Genomic DNA, 12,628 nt, shown 5'->3' with positions numbered 1-12,628 from the left:
GGGCCCCTGCCCCTGCGGCAGGCCACTGCTGACCCATACCTCCACAGGAGACACTCAAAGGCAGGTCTGGCTCAGTCTCAGTGGGGTCTCAGTCCTGGTACGCACCAGGTTTTGTTTGAGCCCTCCTCGCATCTGAGCTTCCCTCATAGCTCAGTTGGTAAAAATCTGCCTGCAATGCAGGAGTCATCATTTCAATTCCTGGGTCGGGAAGATCCACTGGAGAAGGGATAGGCTACCCACTCCAGTATTCTTCGGCTTCCCTTGTGGCTCAGCTGGTAATGAATCTGTCTGCAATGTGGGAGACCTGGGTTCGATCCCAGAGTTGGGAAGATCCCCTGGAGAAGGAAAAGGCTACCCACTCCAGTATTCTGGCCTGGAGAATTCCATGGACCATATAGACCATGGGGTCACAAAGAGTCGGACACTGAGCAACTTTCACTTTCTGAATGTCTTGCGGGGGGGGCATGGTATGGGGTTTGATTCTAAATGTGGTTTCACCCCTCCTATTGTCTTGCTGGGGCTTCTCCTTTGCCCTTGGACATGGGGTATGTTTTTTTGGTGGGATCCAGCATTCTCCTGTTGATGACTGTTCAGTAGCAAGTTGTAATTTTAGAGTTCTCACAGGAGAAGATGAGCACATGTCCTTCTACTTTGCCATCTTGAGAGCAAAAACCCATTTTATACACACACACACACACACATATATATACACAGGCTTATATATATATGTATACATAGGCATATATATATACACACACAGGTATATATATATATATATAGGCTTATACATATATATGTGGCAACCCACTACAGTATTCTTGCCTGGAGAATCACTTGGGACAGAGGAGCCTGGTGTGCTACAGTCCATAGGGTTGCAGAGTCAGTCATGACTGAGTGACTGACACATACACACACATATATATAGGCTTCCCAGGCGGCACTAGTGGTAAAGAACCCACTTGCCAATGCAGGAAACCTAAGAGACACGGGCTCGATTTCTGGATTGGGAAGATCCCTTGGAGGAAGGTGTTGCAACTCACTCAAATATTCTTGCCTGAAGAATCCCATGGACAGAGGGGCCTGGCAGGCTACAGTCCATAGCTCGCAAAGAGTCAGACACGAATGAGTGTTCACTTTTCACTAGGGAACCTATAGCAGTCTCTGCAATAAAGGCCCACAACAAAACTTTGAACACTCCAGAACATTCCTAGTAGAGATGACATCAGCACTGATCTGAAGCCCTGGTATCATTGTCTGATTTCAGAATGATGCCTATAACTCGGCCTCTGCACTAGTACTGAATATCAGAGACAAGAGTTTTGAGTGAAGTAGAAAACAACAGCTTTATTGCTTTGCCAGGCAAAGAGGGACAGAGAGGAGCATGCCCTTCACAAACGGTGTCCCAACCCAGGAGCACTGGATAATGAGTTTTACAGCAATAGTACAAGGAGGGGATTGCTGATAAGATTAGGGTGTGTGCCTAAACTCCTTTAAACTAGTCTCTGGTAATCTGATGGGTTTCTGTGTTTCCTTTAATCTGGAGAGCTTTTCTGGAATGAAGAATGCTGACATCTTCCATTTGTTGTGGAGTTCTGGTTCTACAAAGAGTTTAAAGATGTTATTATGTGTATCCCTTGAGGCAGAACCAGGACCCTACCCCAAGGCTGCATTGTTATTTGTTGGCTATCTCCACTTTCCCTCCCTTCCCCACCCCCCCACCCCCCATTAGCAACAGTTCAATTCTACCCTTGACTCAGGGAAAGTCATGGAGGTTGGAGTCTGTTCCCTACAAACAAGAAATGGGATACATAGAAAAGCTTTTGTGCCCAAGAGCTGCACAGGGTCCTGTTCAGTTTCAAGAACAGCCCAGTGATTTGCCAACCTGCTGCGTGATGCTTGTTCAACATCTCACATCTTGGTTACATTTTCCCATATAAACTTTTTCTTTTCAATTTTTGAAAAGCTTCATTTTCAGAAAGACCATTTTTATTTTTTGTTTGTATTACAACAGTAATACAAAAATCCTCTTAATTCCCCTTGGTGTCAATCATCAAGTTTTGTCAATTTCCATCCTAAATATCTCTCAAATGCATGTATTTCTCTAATCTCTGCCACCATACAGCTCAAGCAACTGACATCTTGGCCTATGTCTGTGCTCAGTCACTTCAGTCATGTCTGACTCTTTGCAGACCTGTGGACTGTAGCCTGCCAGACTTCTCTGTCCATGGAATTCTCCAGGCAAGAATACCAAAGTGGCTTGCCATTTCCTCCTCCAGGGGATCTTCCTGACCCAGGGATTGAAACTGAGTCTCTTGTGTCTCCTGCATTGGCAGGTGGATTCTTTATCACTGGTGCCACCTGGGAAGCCCATCTTTTGCCTGTTCAACAACAAAGAATGAATTTCTCTTCTCTTCCCCAAATCCACTTGTCTCTTGTCTCCACATCACTTCTCCTCTAGGCGGCCACAGTGAACTTTTTTTTTTTTTTTCCACAGTGAACTTTTAAAAATACAGCTCCAAACAAAAAAAAAATAAAAAAATTAAAATAAATAAAAATACAGCTCTGATCACCCTCCATCCTCTAATGTCTTTTCTCTTCTCCTAGAACAAAAATCAAGCTCTCTCACCCGGGCTATAAGTCTGGCCCTACCCACTTCCCCAGCCTCTTTCTTCATTCACTCTTCCTGTCTGGTGCTCTTCAGTTATACTGACCTTGCAATTTCTCTTCTGCCACAGGGCCTTGGCATGTACTGTTACTTATCTGGAAGGATCTCTCCATCACCCCATCCCCATCTCATCCCCCTTTGCTTTGCTGTTGTTCAGCCACTAAGTTGTGTCCGACTCTTTGCGACCTCGTGGACTGCAGCACACCAGGCTTTCCTGTCCTCCATTATTTCCCAGAGACTGCTCAAACTCACGTCCATTGAGTCAGTGATACCATCCAACCATCTCATCCTGTCACCCCTTCTTTTCCTGCCCTCAATCTTTCCCAGCATCAGGGTCTTTTCCAATGTGTCAGCTCTTCACACCAGGTGGCCAAAATATTGATGCTTCATTTTCAGCACTGCTCTATTCATCTCTCTTTCCCTTTTCAGCTCAAGCTCACTTTTTTAGGGAAGACTTCCCTGACCAGCTCCCCAACCCCTGTTTAGAGCTCTTTTATAGTTATAAACTCATCAAGTGTTTTACCGGCCTAAATTCTGCCTTCCCTGCTAGATTCTTAGCCACATGATATATTTACATTTTATAATAATGATGCTTAATAATAATAATATATGTTAATAATAATGATTTGGGAATGACATCTGGGACCCAAATTCTCTTGTCAGAATTCTTGGCAAACAAGTATTCTTAGGAAACACTTTCTCCATTGTGAGAGATTAGAGAGTACCTAATCTAGAGAAAAGGACCCAAAACTAATTTATTTATAACTAATTTATTTAATAACCCAAAAAGTAGTTTTGGGTTCTTTTCTGGATTAAATCCTAATATAATTTCCCTGTAATGAATCAAACTGTATGGAAGGTGGGGAAGAGAAAATCAGGAAAGTCCCGGCAGAGCCTGAGTCTGGCCACTTTTCCCTTTTACTTTATTTATTTTTTAAAATTAACTTTTATTGGAGTGTGGTTGATTTACAATATTGTCTTAGTTTCTTCCGAAAAGCAAAGTGAATCACTTATACATATACATATATCCATCTTTTTTAGATTTTTTTCCCATATAGGTCATTACAGAGTGCTGCAAGTTTCCTGTGCTATACAATAGGTTCTTTTAGTTATCTCCCTTTTGCTTTAAAAATGATTCTTTGACTCTCATCAGAGGTAGTTTCAAGCACAGGTCAGTTTCTTGGAAACATTAGTACATGTTCCCAGGACGCGCCTTGGTCTGCTATGTGCTATTAGGCAAAATGTCCTTGGGTTAATCAGTATTGTTTATTATTGTCATTTTAAACCCCATGGCAAAATCGGATTTCAATCGGTAGTTTCCCTTCCCAGTTCAAAGGGAGAGGAGGGCAGGGCGGGAGAGCAAGGGCCAGTGATGTAAAGAAGACACTCCCCTCCTCCCAGCTCCCCGACAGCCACTCCCCACCCCCACCCCACCCCGCGCCTCCGTCTCCTCTTCCCAGTCCCCGTTTTCAGCTCTCGCGGGTAATAAATAAACTTGGAAAGTTCAGAAAACCACAGACACTTGAGCAGAGGGCCAGCCCAGGCCACACAGCAGGGACAGTCCCCGCCTCGGACCAGGGGGCCAGTCCGCGTTCTGATTCCCCATTATCCGTGGACGCCCAAAGGACCGCCGTGCTCCCACGGGCCGAAAGGGTCCTGAGGATCCCAGGCTGCTGGGCCCGGGGCGGGGCGGGGGGCGGGAAGGACCTGGCAGGGGACACAGATGACCTGAGTGGGGATAATTCTGTTCCAAGCTCTCCGGGGTCCCCAGATGCCCTCGAGGATCCTGGGCTGAAGAGGTTCCAGACAGGGGTGGGGGGATCCCTGGGCAAGGGTAAGGAGGGGACCGCGTTCTGCGCCCAGCATACCCGCGGCATCCCCCTGCGGCCTCCCGGCGCGTTCTCCCCGCTCGCGCCGCGCTCCCGCCGCTGAGGCGTTGGTAACGCCGAGGTGGTGCCTGCCTGAGGCCTACAGAGCAGGTACTACGGCCCCCCAATCCCACCCCATCCTGGGCCTGTACTGCTGTCTCCTCCCCCACCCCCACTCCAGGTGGGAGGTCAAGGCTGCAGGAAGCAGAGAGGTCTGTGTCCCCCTCTCAGTTTTCAGCTCCCTGCGGCCCGCAGGGGGCCAAGTGGAAGCTTTGGGCCGAGAAGTGGTTCTCTTGATTTCCTCTGGGCCTGGCAAACCCGTGATGGCGAACTTCTGACATTGCTTTTGTTTTCCCCAACCTGTCCCCTTCTTCACTCTCCCCTCCCCATCCCCCCCAACTAAAGTGCATTTTCTTTGGAGAATTTTTCAAAACTCTTTTGAAATAATTGGAAACCTCTGGTCTTGCCAAATCTTAGTTGGAAATCATTGTATTAGGGCTGTGACCCAGAAGGGAAAAAACAAGAAGTGAGGTTAGAGAGAGAAAATGGTCACTGCCCACCTCCCCACTGCCCCCCAGTACACCCCACAAACATGTTAATGGGAAAGCAGGGACCACATACACACACACAGTCACCTTCTTCTGCAGCCTCCCACACAGAGGCACCTGAGCACAATTCCCCAGCTTGCCACTGTTGCCAAGACACACAGTGGGCCCCGGTTAACTGTTACTTGCAGGTGAACCAGGCCATGTGCCTATATTAACTGTGGGGTTTGTGCCACAGCAAATAAAACAGGGAATATGCCCTGTAAGGGTGAAAACCTTGTGAGGCTTTGCTCTGGATTTTGGCTGCTTGACCTGGTGTGCCCCCATGACGGCTGAACCCGTGCTGAGCGCAGGGGGCCAACAATGGCCTGGCCATGAGTGAGGACCCAGACGAGCAACTGTGACTCACTTTCCCTGCCCTGCAGATAAACGGATTTGAAATATTTACTGCTGTTGCAATAGTGATGATTACACAGAAAATCGCATCCCTGGGCCACTCTGAGTTCCTTAAAAATAAGAAACTTTCCGAGAAAAGTGTTGCATGGTAATTTGGGCAAAAGCCGAGTCTCCAGCGGAGAGACTTGGCTGCAGGATTTCTGGCAGGGACCTCTTCTGAGAAGCCACTAATGGCCCCGTCTCTTGTCCCTGTGCTACCTGGCGTATTGAAGGGTCAGTGGCACCTGTTGCTTTCCATGTGTTTGTGACAGAAATAACCCTTCCGGTCACTCATCATGAGTCTGACTTTCGCAGTAAGAAAATACCGCAGACTGTCCCAATCAGGAAGGCACGGTGCCTACAGTCCCTGGGGGGTGCCCACTTGCTGAGCTAGACCCCAGACAGCTCCTTTCAAAAGAAGAAGTGAAAACAAGGGAAACGTCTGGGTTCCCGAAAGGGTTATTCTGCCTTAGACTGCCCATAAAAATGCTATTGGCTGTTACCTGGCTCGGCCAAAGTACATCCAGAATGTCTTCTTTCGCCACCCAGTGCATTTGGTATTTTGGCTGAAAGGAAACAAGCAGAACTCTGCGCTTCCAGAGCAAAGATGGAGCCGCAGGATCCAGTCAAGAGGGAAGGGGTAAGTGTGCTGTCAGGGAGGCAGTGAGGAGCAGTCCCATCACAGGTCCTGTTCAGCCTTGCTAGGGGATGCTCTTCAAAGCCGTGTGCACTGGGGGACCTGCCCTTCAGAGTTCACCCAGCAGCTGGACTTTACAGGGAGTAGAGAGAGGAGAGATTTAGAGACTTTTAGGTTTAGAGGTTCTTTGGGAAGCATGCTCCTGGAACAGCTTTTCAAAGTAGTTAAAACTGAATTGGTGGGACTCAAAGGATTAATTTATCACAACTTCCTTAAGAACTTGAGGTGAAGGGCTTCTGAAGTCAGCAACAATATCCTTACCCCGAGAGGTGTTTTTGATTTGATTTGATTTTGGCTTCTAGACATTTTCATTAACCTTTTCAGCAGGTAAATTAGCTAAGCCAGTATGCAAAGAAGATAGAAAGGATGTTGCAGGATTTGAGTGTAACTCTAGGTAGCAGAGATTTCCTTTTAGATAATTTAGATTTCCTTTTAGATAATGAGGCTCCTTTTTTTAGAGACAAAAGATTTTTCTGGACTTATCAGGACCTACCCAGGTGCTGCCATATAATTGCTATTGTTACTTTTGATTGTCTTTTGCTGTACTTTTGATAATCTTTTGGTTGAGGAAAATGCATATAAAATTACTGACACTTTTAAGAAGTTTGCATTTTATTCATTGCAACAGCATCTGCATATATACATTGACAGGAGGAGATACATATCTGTGCAAATTACTATTTATTCATAGATATGAGACCCTTGCCATGGGCAGGCTGGACACATGTTCTGGGGTTAATAGATTAAAGCAGGTTTGGAAGGTAGAAATACCTGGGATTCATTTCTGCTCCAACCTGTTCTAGCTGTGGGAACTTGGGCAATTATTTAACTACTCTGCCTCCGTTTTCTTATCTATAAAATGGGAATGATAACCTTGCCACTCACAGAGGGCTACTGGAACAACTAAATGAGATGATGCATGTAAATTACCTGGCACCGAGTAGATGCCCCATACATGTTATTCTTTAAATTATTTTTGGCTGTACTGGGTCTTCGTTGCTGCACACAGGCCCTCTCTAGTTGCAGGCAGGAGGGGCTACTCTTCATTGCGGTGCACAGTCTTCTCCTTGCGGTGGCTTCTCTTGTGAAGCACAGGCTCTAGGCCCACAGGCTTCAGGAATTGTGGTGTGAGGGCTCAGTAGTTGCATCACATAGGCTTAGTTGCTCCTTGGCATGGGGGAATCTTCCCAGACCAGGGATCGAATCCGTGTCCTCTGCATTGACAGGCAGTTTCCCACCCACTGTCCCACTGGGGAAGTCCCCATATTATTATTTTTTGATCATCCTTTAGAGCAGGGTGCTATTGACATTCGGAGCCAATTGGTTCTTGGCTATGGGGCTGGGGAGGGGGATGGTGGTGGCTGACCTGGGTGTTGTAGGTTGTTTAGCATTATCTCTGATGTCTACTCACCAGATGCCAGTCTCACCCTTGCCCATGAGATTGCCTGCTTTAGAAATCAGTGCATCACTCCACAGGGATTGTCTTGGCGACCTCATGGTAACAAGACCATGTTAGGTCAAATGTTATCTCCTCTATTTTACGGAGAAGGGACTGTGAGGCAACAAGAACTTAGGGATTAAGGAATCAGGGGAAGCCCTGGTCATTTCTGTGCTGTCTCTTCAGAGAGCAATGCGCCATCCGACTGTGTCCTCAGGTGCGGCTGCAAAATAGCAGAAACTCACCACATGGTGCTCCCTGAAAATGAACCATGCATTTTGAAAGGAGATGATTAAACGGTTACATACAAAACATAAGGGCTAATCATAGTCACCTGCTCCTGCGATCCCCCCAGGAAGGAGGCCTCCTTCAGGGCTCCACCCGGGGGAATGCATGCTGCCCCCTTCCAGGCTCCTAAGGGCAGACCTAGTCCTTTGGTAAATACGTGCTGGGGGGGACATCAAAACAGAACTACGCAGGTGGTGGCTGTGAGAAAGAACCTGCAAGTCACAAAGCAAAGCTGGGGGGCACTTAGGAGCTGAGGAGAAGTTGGGGGGGCGGTGAGCGAGGCCATAGAGTCTGGGCTACCACTGGGTCTGGGGATGGGGGCGCTGCTCAGGCTGGTGGGAAGGGCCCAGCTCTCTGTCTCCCTGGTGGCTGTGTGTGTGACCGCAGCCTCACTGGCCTTTGGGTTCCTCACCTGTAAAGAGAAAAGACACAAATTTGGTGTGCCTCAAGACTTCCCACTGGGGAAAAAAAAGATTCTTGGGCTGAAAGACAAAATAAAATTGATTAGAAAAAGAAAATGCCAGAATGCTTTGGAAGATGAAAGCAGAGTTTTTTGGTGGCATGCCGCCACCACCAACTAGTTGAGTGTCACTGAGCAAGTAACTTCCCTCTGATCTGCATCGTTAATAATTAATATTGATAGCAAACCTCTGATGTAATGTGTAACACTTATAGTGTGTACCGCAAGTCAGCTGTGGGTCTGAGCGTCTCACACGTATGAACTGATTTATTCCCCACATCTATCCTGTGAGGAAGGCAGTATCATCATCCCCATTTTACAGATGAAGGAACAGAGAAGTTTAGGAGCTGGCCCAAGGCCACACAGCCAGCAGCAAGAAAGGCAGCTGTGAGCTCCCACAGAGACAGGGCACCTGCGGTTTGTCTGTCTCTCCTCCCCTCAGCACTCAGACCTCAAGGAATGTTTGTGAAACTTTGGATTCATTATAGTCTGATAAAGTGACCTACTGCGTTAATAATTCATAGGAACTCTTATTTTCCCGGGATATTTTTGTTTTGGCTGGAGATGCCTGACAAGCAAAAGTCTTAGGCTGAGAGTGTCTCCCTGATGGTAGAAAAGAAATTGGAGACAAATTCCTAAGAGAGATGGTTTGGGTGGGGCCTTCTTCCCAGAGACCTGGAATCACACCCTGTCAGATGGCTTGCCCTGAGAGTGGCTGTTCTACTAGAGTCTCAAAATGTTCTTACCGTCTTGCAAAACAGGAAGCCAGCTTACTGTGGGGACGAGGGAAGTGACCCCTAGCTCTTCTCCAAAGTGGCAAATCACAGCTCCCCCTGGCCTCGGACAACAGCCCCGTTTCATGTCTCGAGGCCGCTGAGCCCCTTGTCTTTTTTTTTTCTTTCTTTAATTAATTTTATTTATTTTTGGCTGGGCTGGGTCTTCATTGCTGTGTGGAGCTTTTCTCTAGTTGTAGCACGTGAGGCTGCTCTTTGCTGCGATGCACAGGCTTCTCCTTGCAGGGGCTTCTCGTTGCGGAGCACAGTCTCTAGGGCTCACGGGCTTCGGCAGTTGCAGCCCGTGGGCTCAGCAGTTGCAGCTCCCAGGCCCTAGAGCACAGGCTCAGTCGTTGGGGTGCATGGGCTTTGTTGCTCTGTAGCATGTGGGATATTCCTGACCAAGGATCGAACCCGTGTCTCCTGTGCTAGCAGGCAGATTCTTTACTTCTGAGCCACCAAGGAAGCCCCTTTTGTCATTTTTAACAAGCTTGTGGGAGACCTGCACATCCTGTCTGGTGCCTTCCTCTCTCTCTCATGCCCTAATCCAACCCGGTACCAAATTCTTCCTTTTGTCCTCCTCACAAGTATTTAAAAAAGGAAGAAGAGAAGAGAGACAAAAAGGAAAGCTTAAACTCTGAATTTCTCTTACACCCTTTTGTATAGTGTAATAACTTTATTGGGAATATAACTCCCAGACCATTTCACCCCTTTAAACTTATACAATTCAATATGTATTCACAGAGTTGAATAACTATCACCATAATCAATTTAAAATTTTTAAATATTTTTTTATTAAATTTATTTTTGGCTGCACTGGGTTTTTGTTGCTGTGCATAGGCTTTCTCTAGGTGTAGTGAGCCGGAACTACTCTAGTTGTGGTACACAGGGCTTTTCATTGAGGTGGCTTTTCTTGTTGCAGAGCGTGAGCTCTAGGGCATGCAGGCTTTAGTAGCTATGGCACATGGGTTCAGTTGCCCTGAGGCATGGGAAATCTTCCTGGACCAGGGATCGAACCTGTGTCCCCTGCATTGACAGGCAGATTCTTAACCACTAGTCCACCACAATCAATTTTACAAGATTTTCATCACCTTTAAAAGAAACTCCATACCTATTGGCTGACTCTGCGTTTCTCCCATCTCCTCCTCTTCTCCCCCAACCCTGGGCAATCACTGATTGATCTCTGTCTCCATGGACCTGTCTATTCTGGATATTTCACACAGATGGAACCAGGTGATCTTCCGTGACTGTCTTCTTTCACGTAGCCCATTTTCAAGGCCTGTTCACTTTGTAGGCAGTAACAGTGCTTCATTCCTTTTCATGGCCATGTAATATTTCATTGAATGACTCTTCCACATTTTGCTTATCAGTTCATCTGTTCATGAACATTTGGGTTGTTTCCACTTTTTGAGTATGGTAAAAATGCTGCTATGAACATTTGTGATCAAGTTTGTGTGATTATATGTTTTCATTCTCTTGGGTATAAACCGAGGAGTGGATTTGCTGGGTCATATGCTTGATGAAAGTGAAAGACGAGAGTAAAAAAGTTGGCTTAAAGCTCAACATTCAGAAAACTAAGATCATGGCATCTGGTCCCATCACTTCATCACTTCATCACTTCATGGGAAATATATGGGGAAACAGTGGAAACAGTGTCAAACTTTATTTTGGGGGGCTCCAAAATCACTGCAGATGGTGATTGCAGCCATGAAATCACTGATTTCACCATGAAATCAGTGAACCTAGATAGCATATTAAAAAGCAGAGACATTACTTTGCCAACAAAGGTCCGTCTAGTCAAGGCTATGGTTGTTCCAGTGGTCATGTATGGATGTGACAGTTGGACTGTGGAGAAAGCTGAGTGCCGAAAAATTGATGCTTTTGAACTGTGGTGTTGGAGAAGACTCTTGAGAGTCCCTTGGACTGCAAGGAGATCCAACCAGTCCATTCTAAGGGAGATCAGTCCTGGGTGTTCATTGGAAGGACTGATGCTGGAGCTGAAACTCCAATACTTTGGCCACCTCATGTGAAGAGTTGACTAATTGGAAAAGACCCTGATGCTGGGAGGGATTGGGGGCAGGAGGAGAAGGGGATGACAGAGGATGAGATGGCTGGATGGCATCACCGACTCGATGGACATGAGTTTGAGTAAACTTCAGGAGTTGGTGATGGACAAGGAGGCCTGGTGTGCTGCGATTCATGGGGTCGCAAAGAGTCGGACACAACTGAGTGACTGAACTGAACTGATATTTACTCTAAATTTAACTTTTTGAAGAACTGTTGGACTATTTTCCAAAGTGGCTGCACCATTTTACATTCCCCCAGCAATGTGACAGGGTTCTAATGTTCTCAATGTCCTTATCAACACGTATTATCTGTTTTGTTGGCTTTAATCATCCTAATGAGTGAGTAATAGTATCACATTGTGGGTTTGATTTTCATTTTTCTCACAGAGTACCAAATCCTTTGATTTTGCTTCCTAAAATAATCCTCAAAGCTGGCACCTCTTGCCCCTGCGTCAGTCACTCCCCTACCCAAGCCCCCACCCTCTCTCAGTCACTTTCCTGACTTCCCTTTTTAACCATTTCAGTGGATTTTCTTCATAAAACTTGCTACAGTTCTAGTTTAATTATTAAGTACTTAAAAAATGTCTTCCCATTGGACCACAGTCTTCTTGGGGGTAGGCATTTTGCTCGACAGACTGTAGGATGGTACCTGGCTCATAGTTGGCTATCAATAAATATTTGTTTAATGCATTGTACATGAAAAATTAATCAACAGTCAATCAAGAAAGACATGGAAATTTTTATTCACACTAGCTTGAGGATTATAACCTGGGAAACAGCCTTTCAGAGAATTCTGGGGACTGGTCCTCCTGTTAGATGTCAAAGCACAATTATGTAATTTCTGAGACAGAGGGTTATATACATTAAAGTAACATATTGATAGTTTACATAGTCTAGCACAGCAAGTAGAGAGTTATTGTGACCTCTTATAGTATTGAAGAAGGAATATTATCTCCTGAGGTTTTATCTTGCTAGGGCCAGGAGGAAGTTGCTTTTTTTTAATTATTATTATTTATTTATCTATTTAGGAGTAGGCATTCCTGTGTTTTCTAAGGGGACCTAGTTAATGTGTAACACAGATGCACAATGCACCCTAAAGGGGAGGAGATAGTGACCCAAGCAGCGAAGAAATTTTTACCTTAAATTTTTCTTTTCCTGCCTTAAGAATAATTCTGTTTCATCCAAAGGAAGGAATTTGGACCGGCAAGTTCAGTGAGGACTTCCCAGAATGTCCTTACTTTTTCTACAAAGGGTGAGCTCTGATTTCCCAAGGGTCCGTAGAATGTGCCTGTGGCTTGAATTCAAGGAAGAAGCCAGAGACTGTAAGTTGAATCATTTGCTCCAGGCTTAGAGAATTGACAGCCTGAGATCCTTCTGATGAGTTTTGCTAGGA

The 12,628-nt window shown here is 46.0% G+C and overlaps 1 protein-coding gene across 2 annotated transcripts in view; it reads left to right on the top strand.

The window, feature by feature from the left end:
- The first annotated feature begins 4,578 nt into the window (after nucleotides 1-4,578).
- The window catches only part of LOC110126689 (solute carrier family 2, facilitated glucose transporter member 5), a 29,781-nt gene continuing 21,731 nt past the window's right edge, over nucleotides 4,579-12,628 (top strand). Inside the window, exons 1-2 of one of the 2 annotated variants that reach the window (XM_020876860.2) lie at nucleotides 4,580-4,644; nucleotides 6,063-6,153. In XM_020876860.2, coding sequence (XP_020732519.2) covers nucleotides 6,121-6,153 — 33 coding nt within the window. In that variant the 5' untranslated portion in view covers nucleotides 4,580-4,644; nucleotides 6,063-6,120. Of the gene's footprint in view, nucleotides 4,645-6,062; nucleotides 6,154-12,628 lie in introns of both variants that reach the window. The other variant, XM_020877582.2, reaches the window with a different exon arrangement.

This window comes from Odocoileus virginianus, chromosome 11 (assembly GCF_023699985.2).
Source record: "Odocoileus virginianus isolate 20LAN1187 ecotype Illinois chromosome 11, Ovbor_1.2, whole genome shotgun sequence".
Lineage (NCBI taxonomy): Eukaryota > Metazoa > Chordata > Mammalia > Artiodactyla > Cervidae > Odocoileus > Odocoileus virginianus.
The sequence above is the reverse complement of the archived record's forward strand: the minus strand, read 5'-3'. Positions and strand labels throughout refer to the sequence as shown.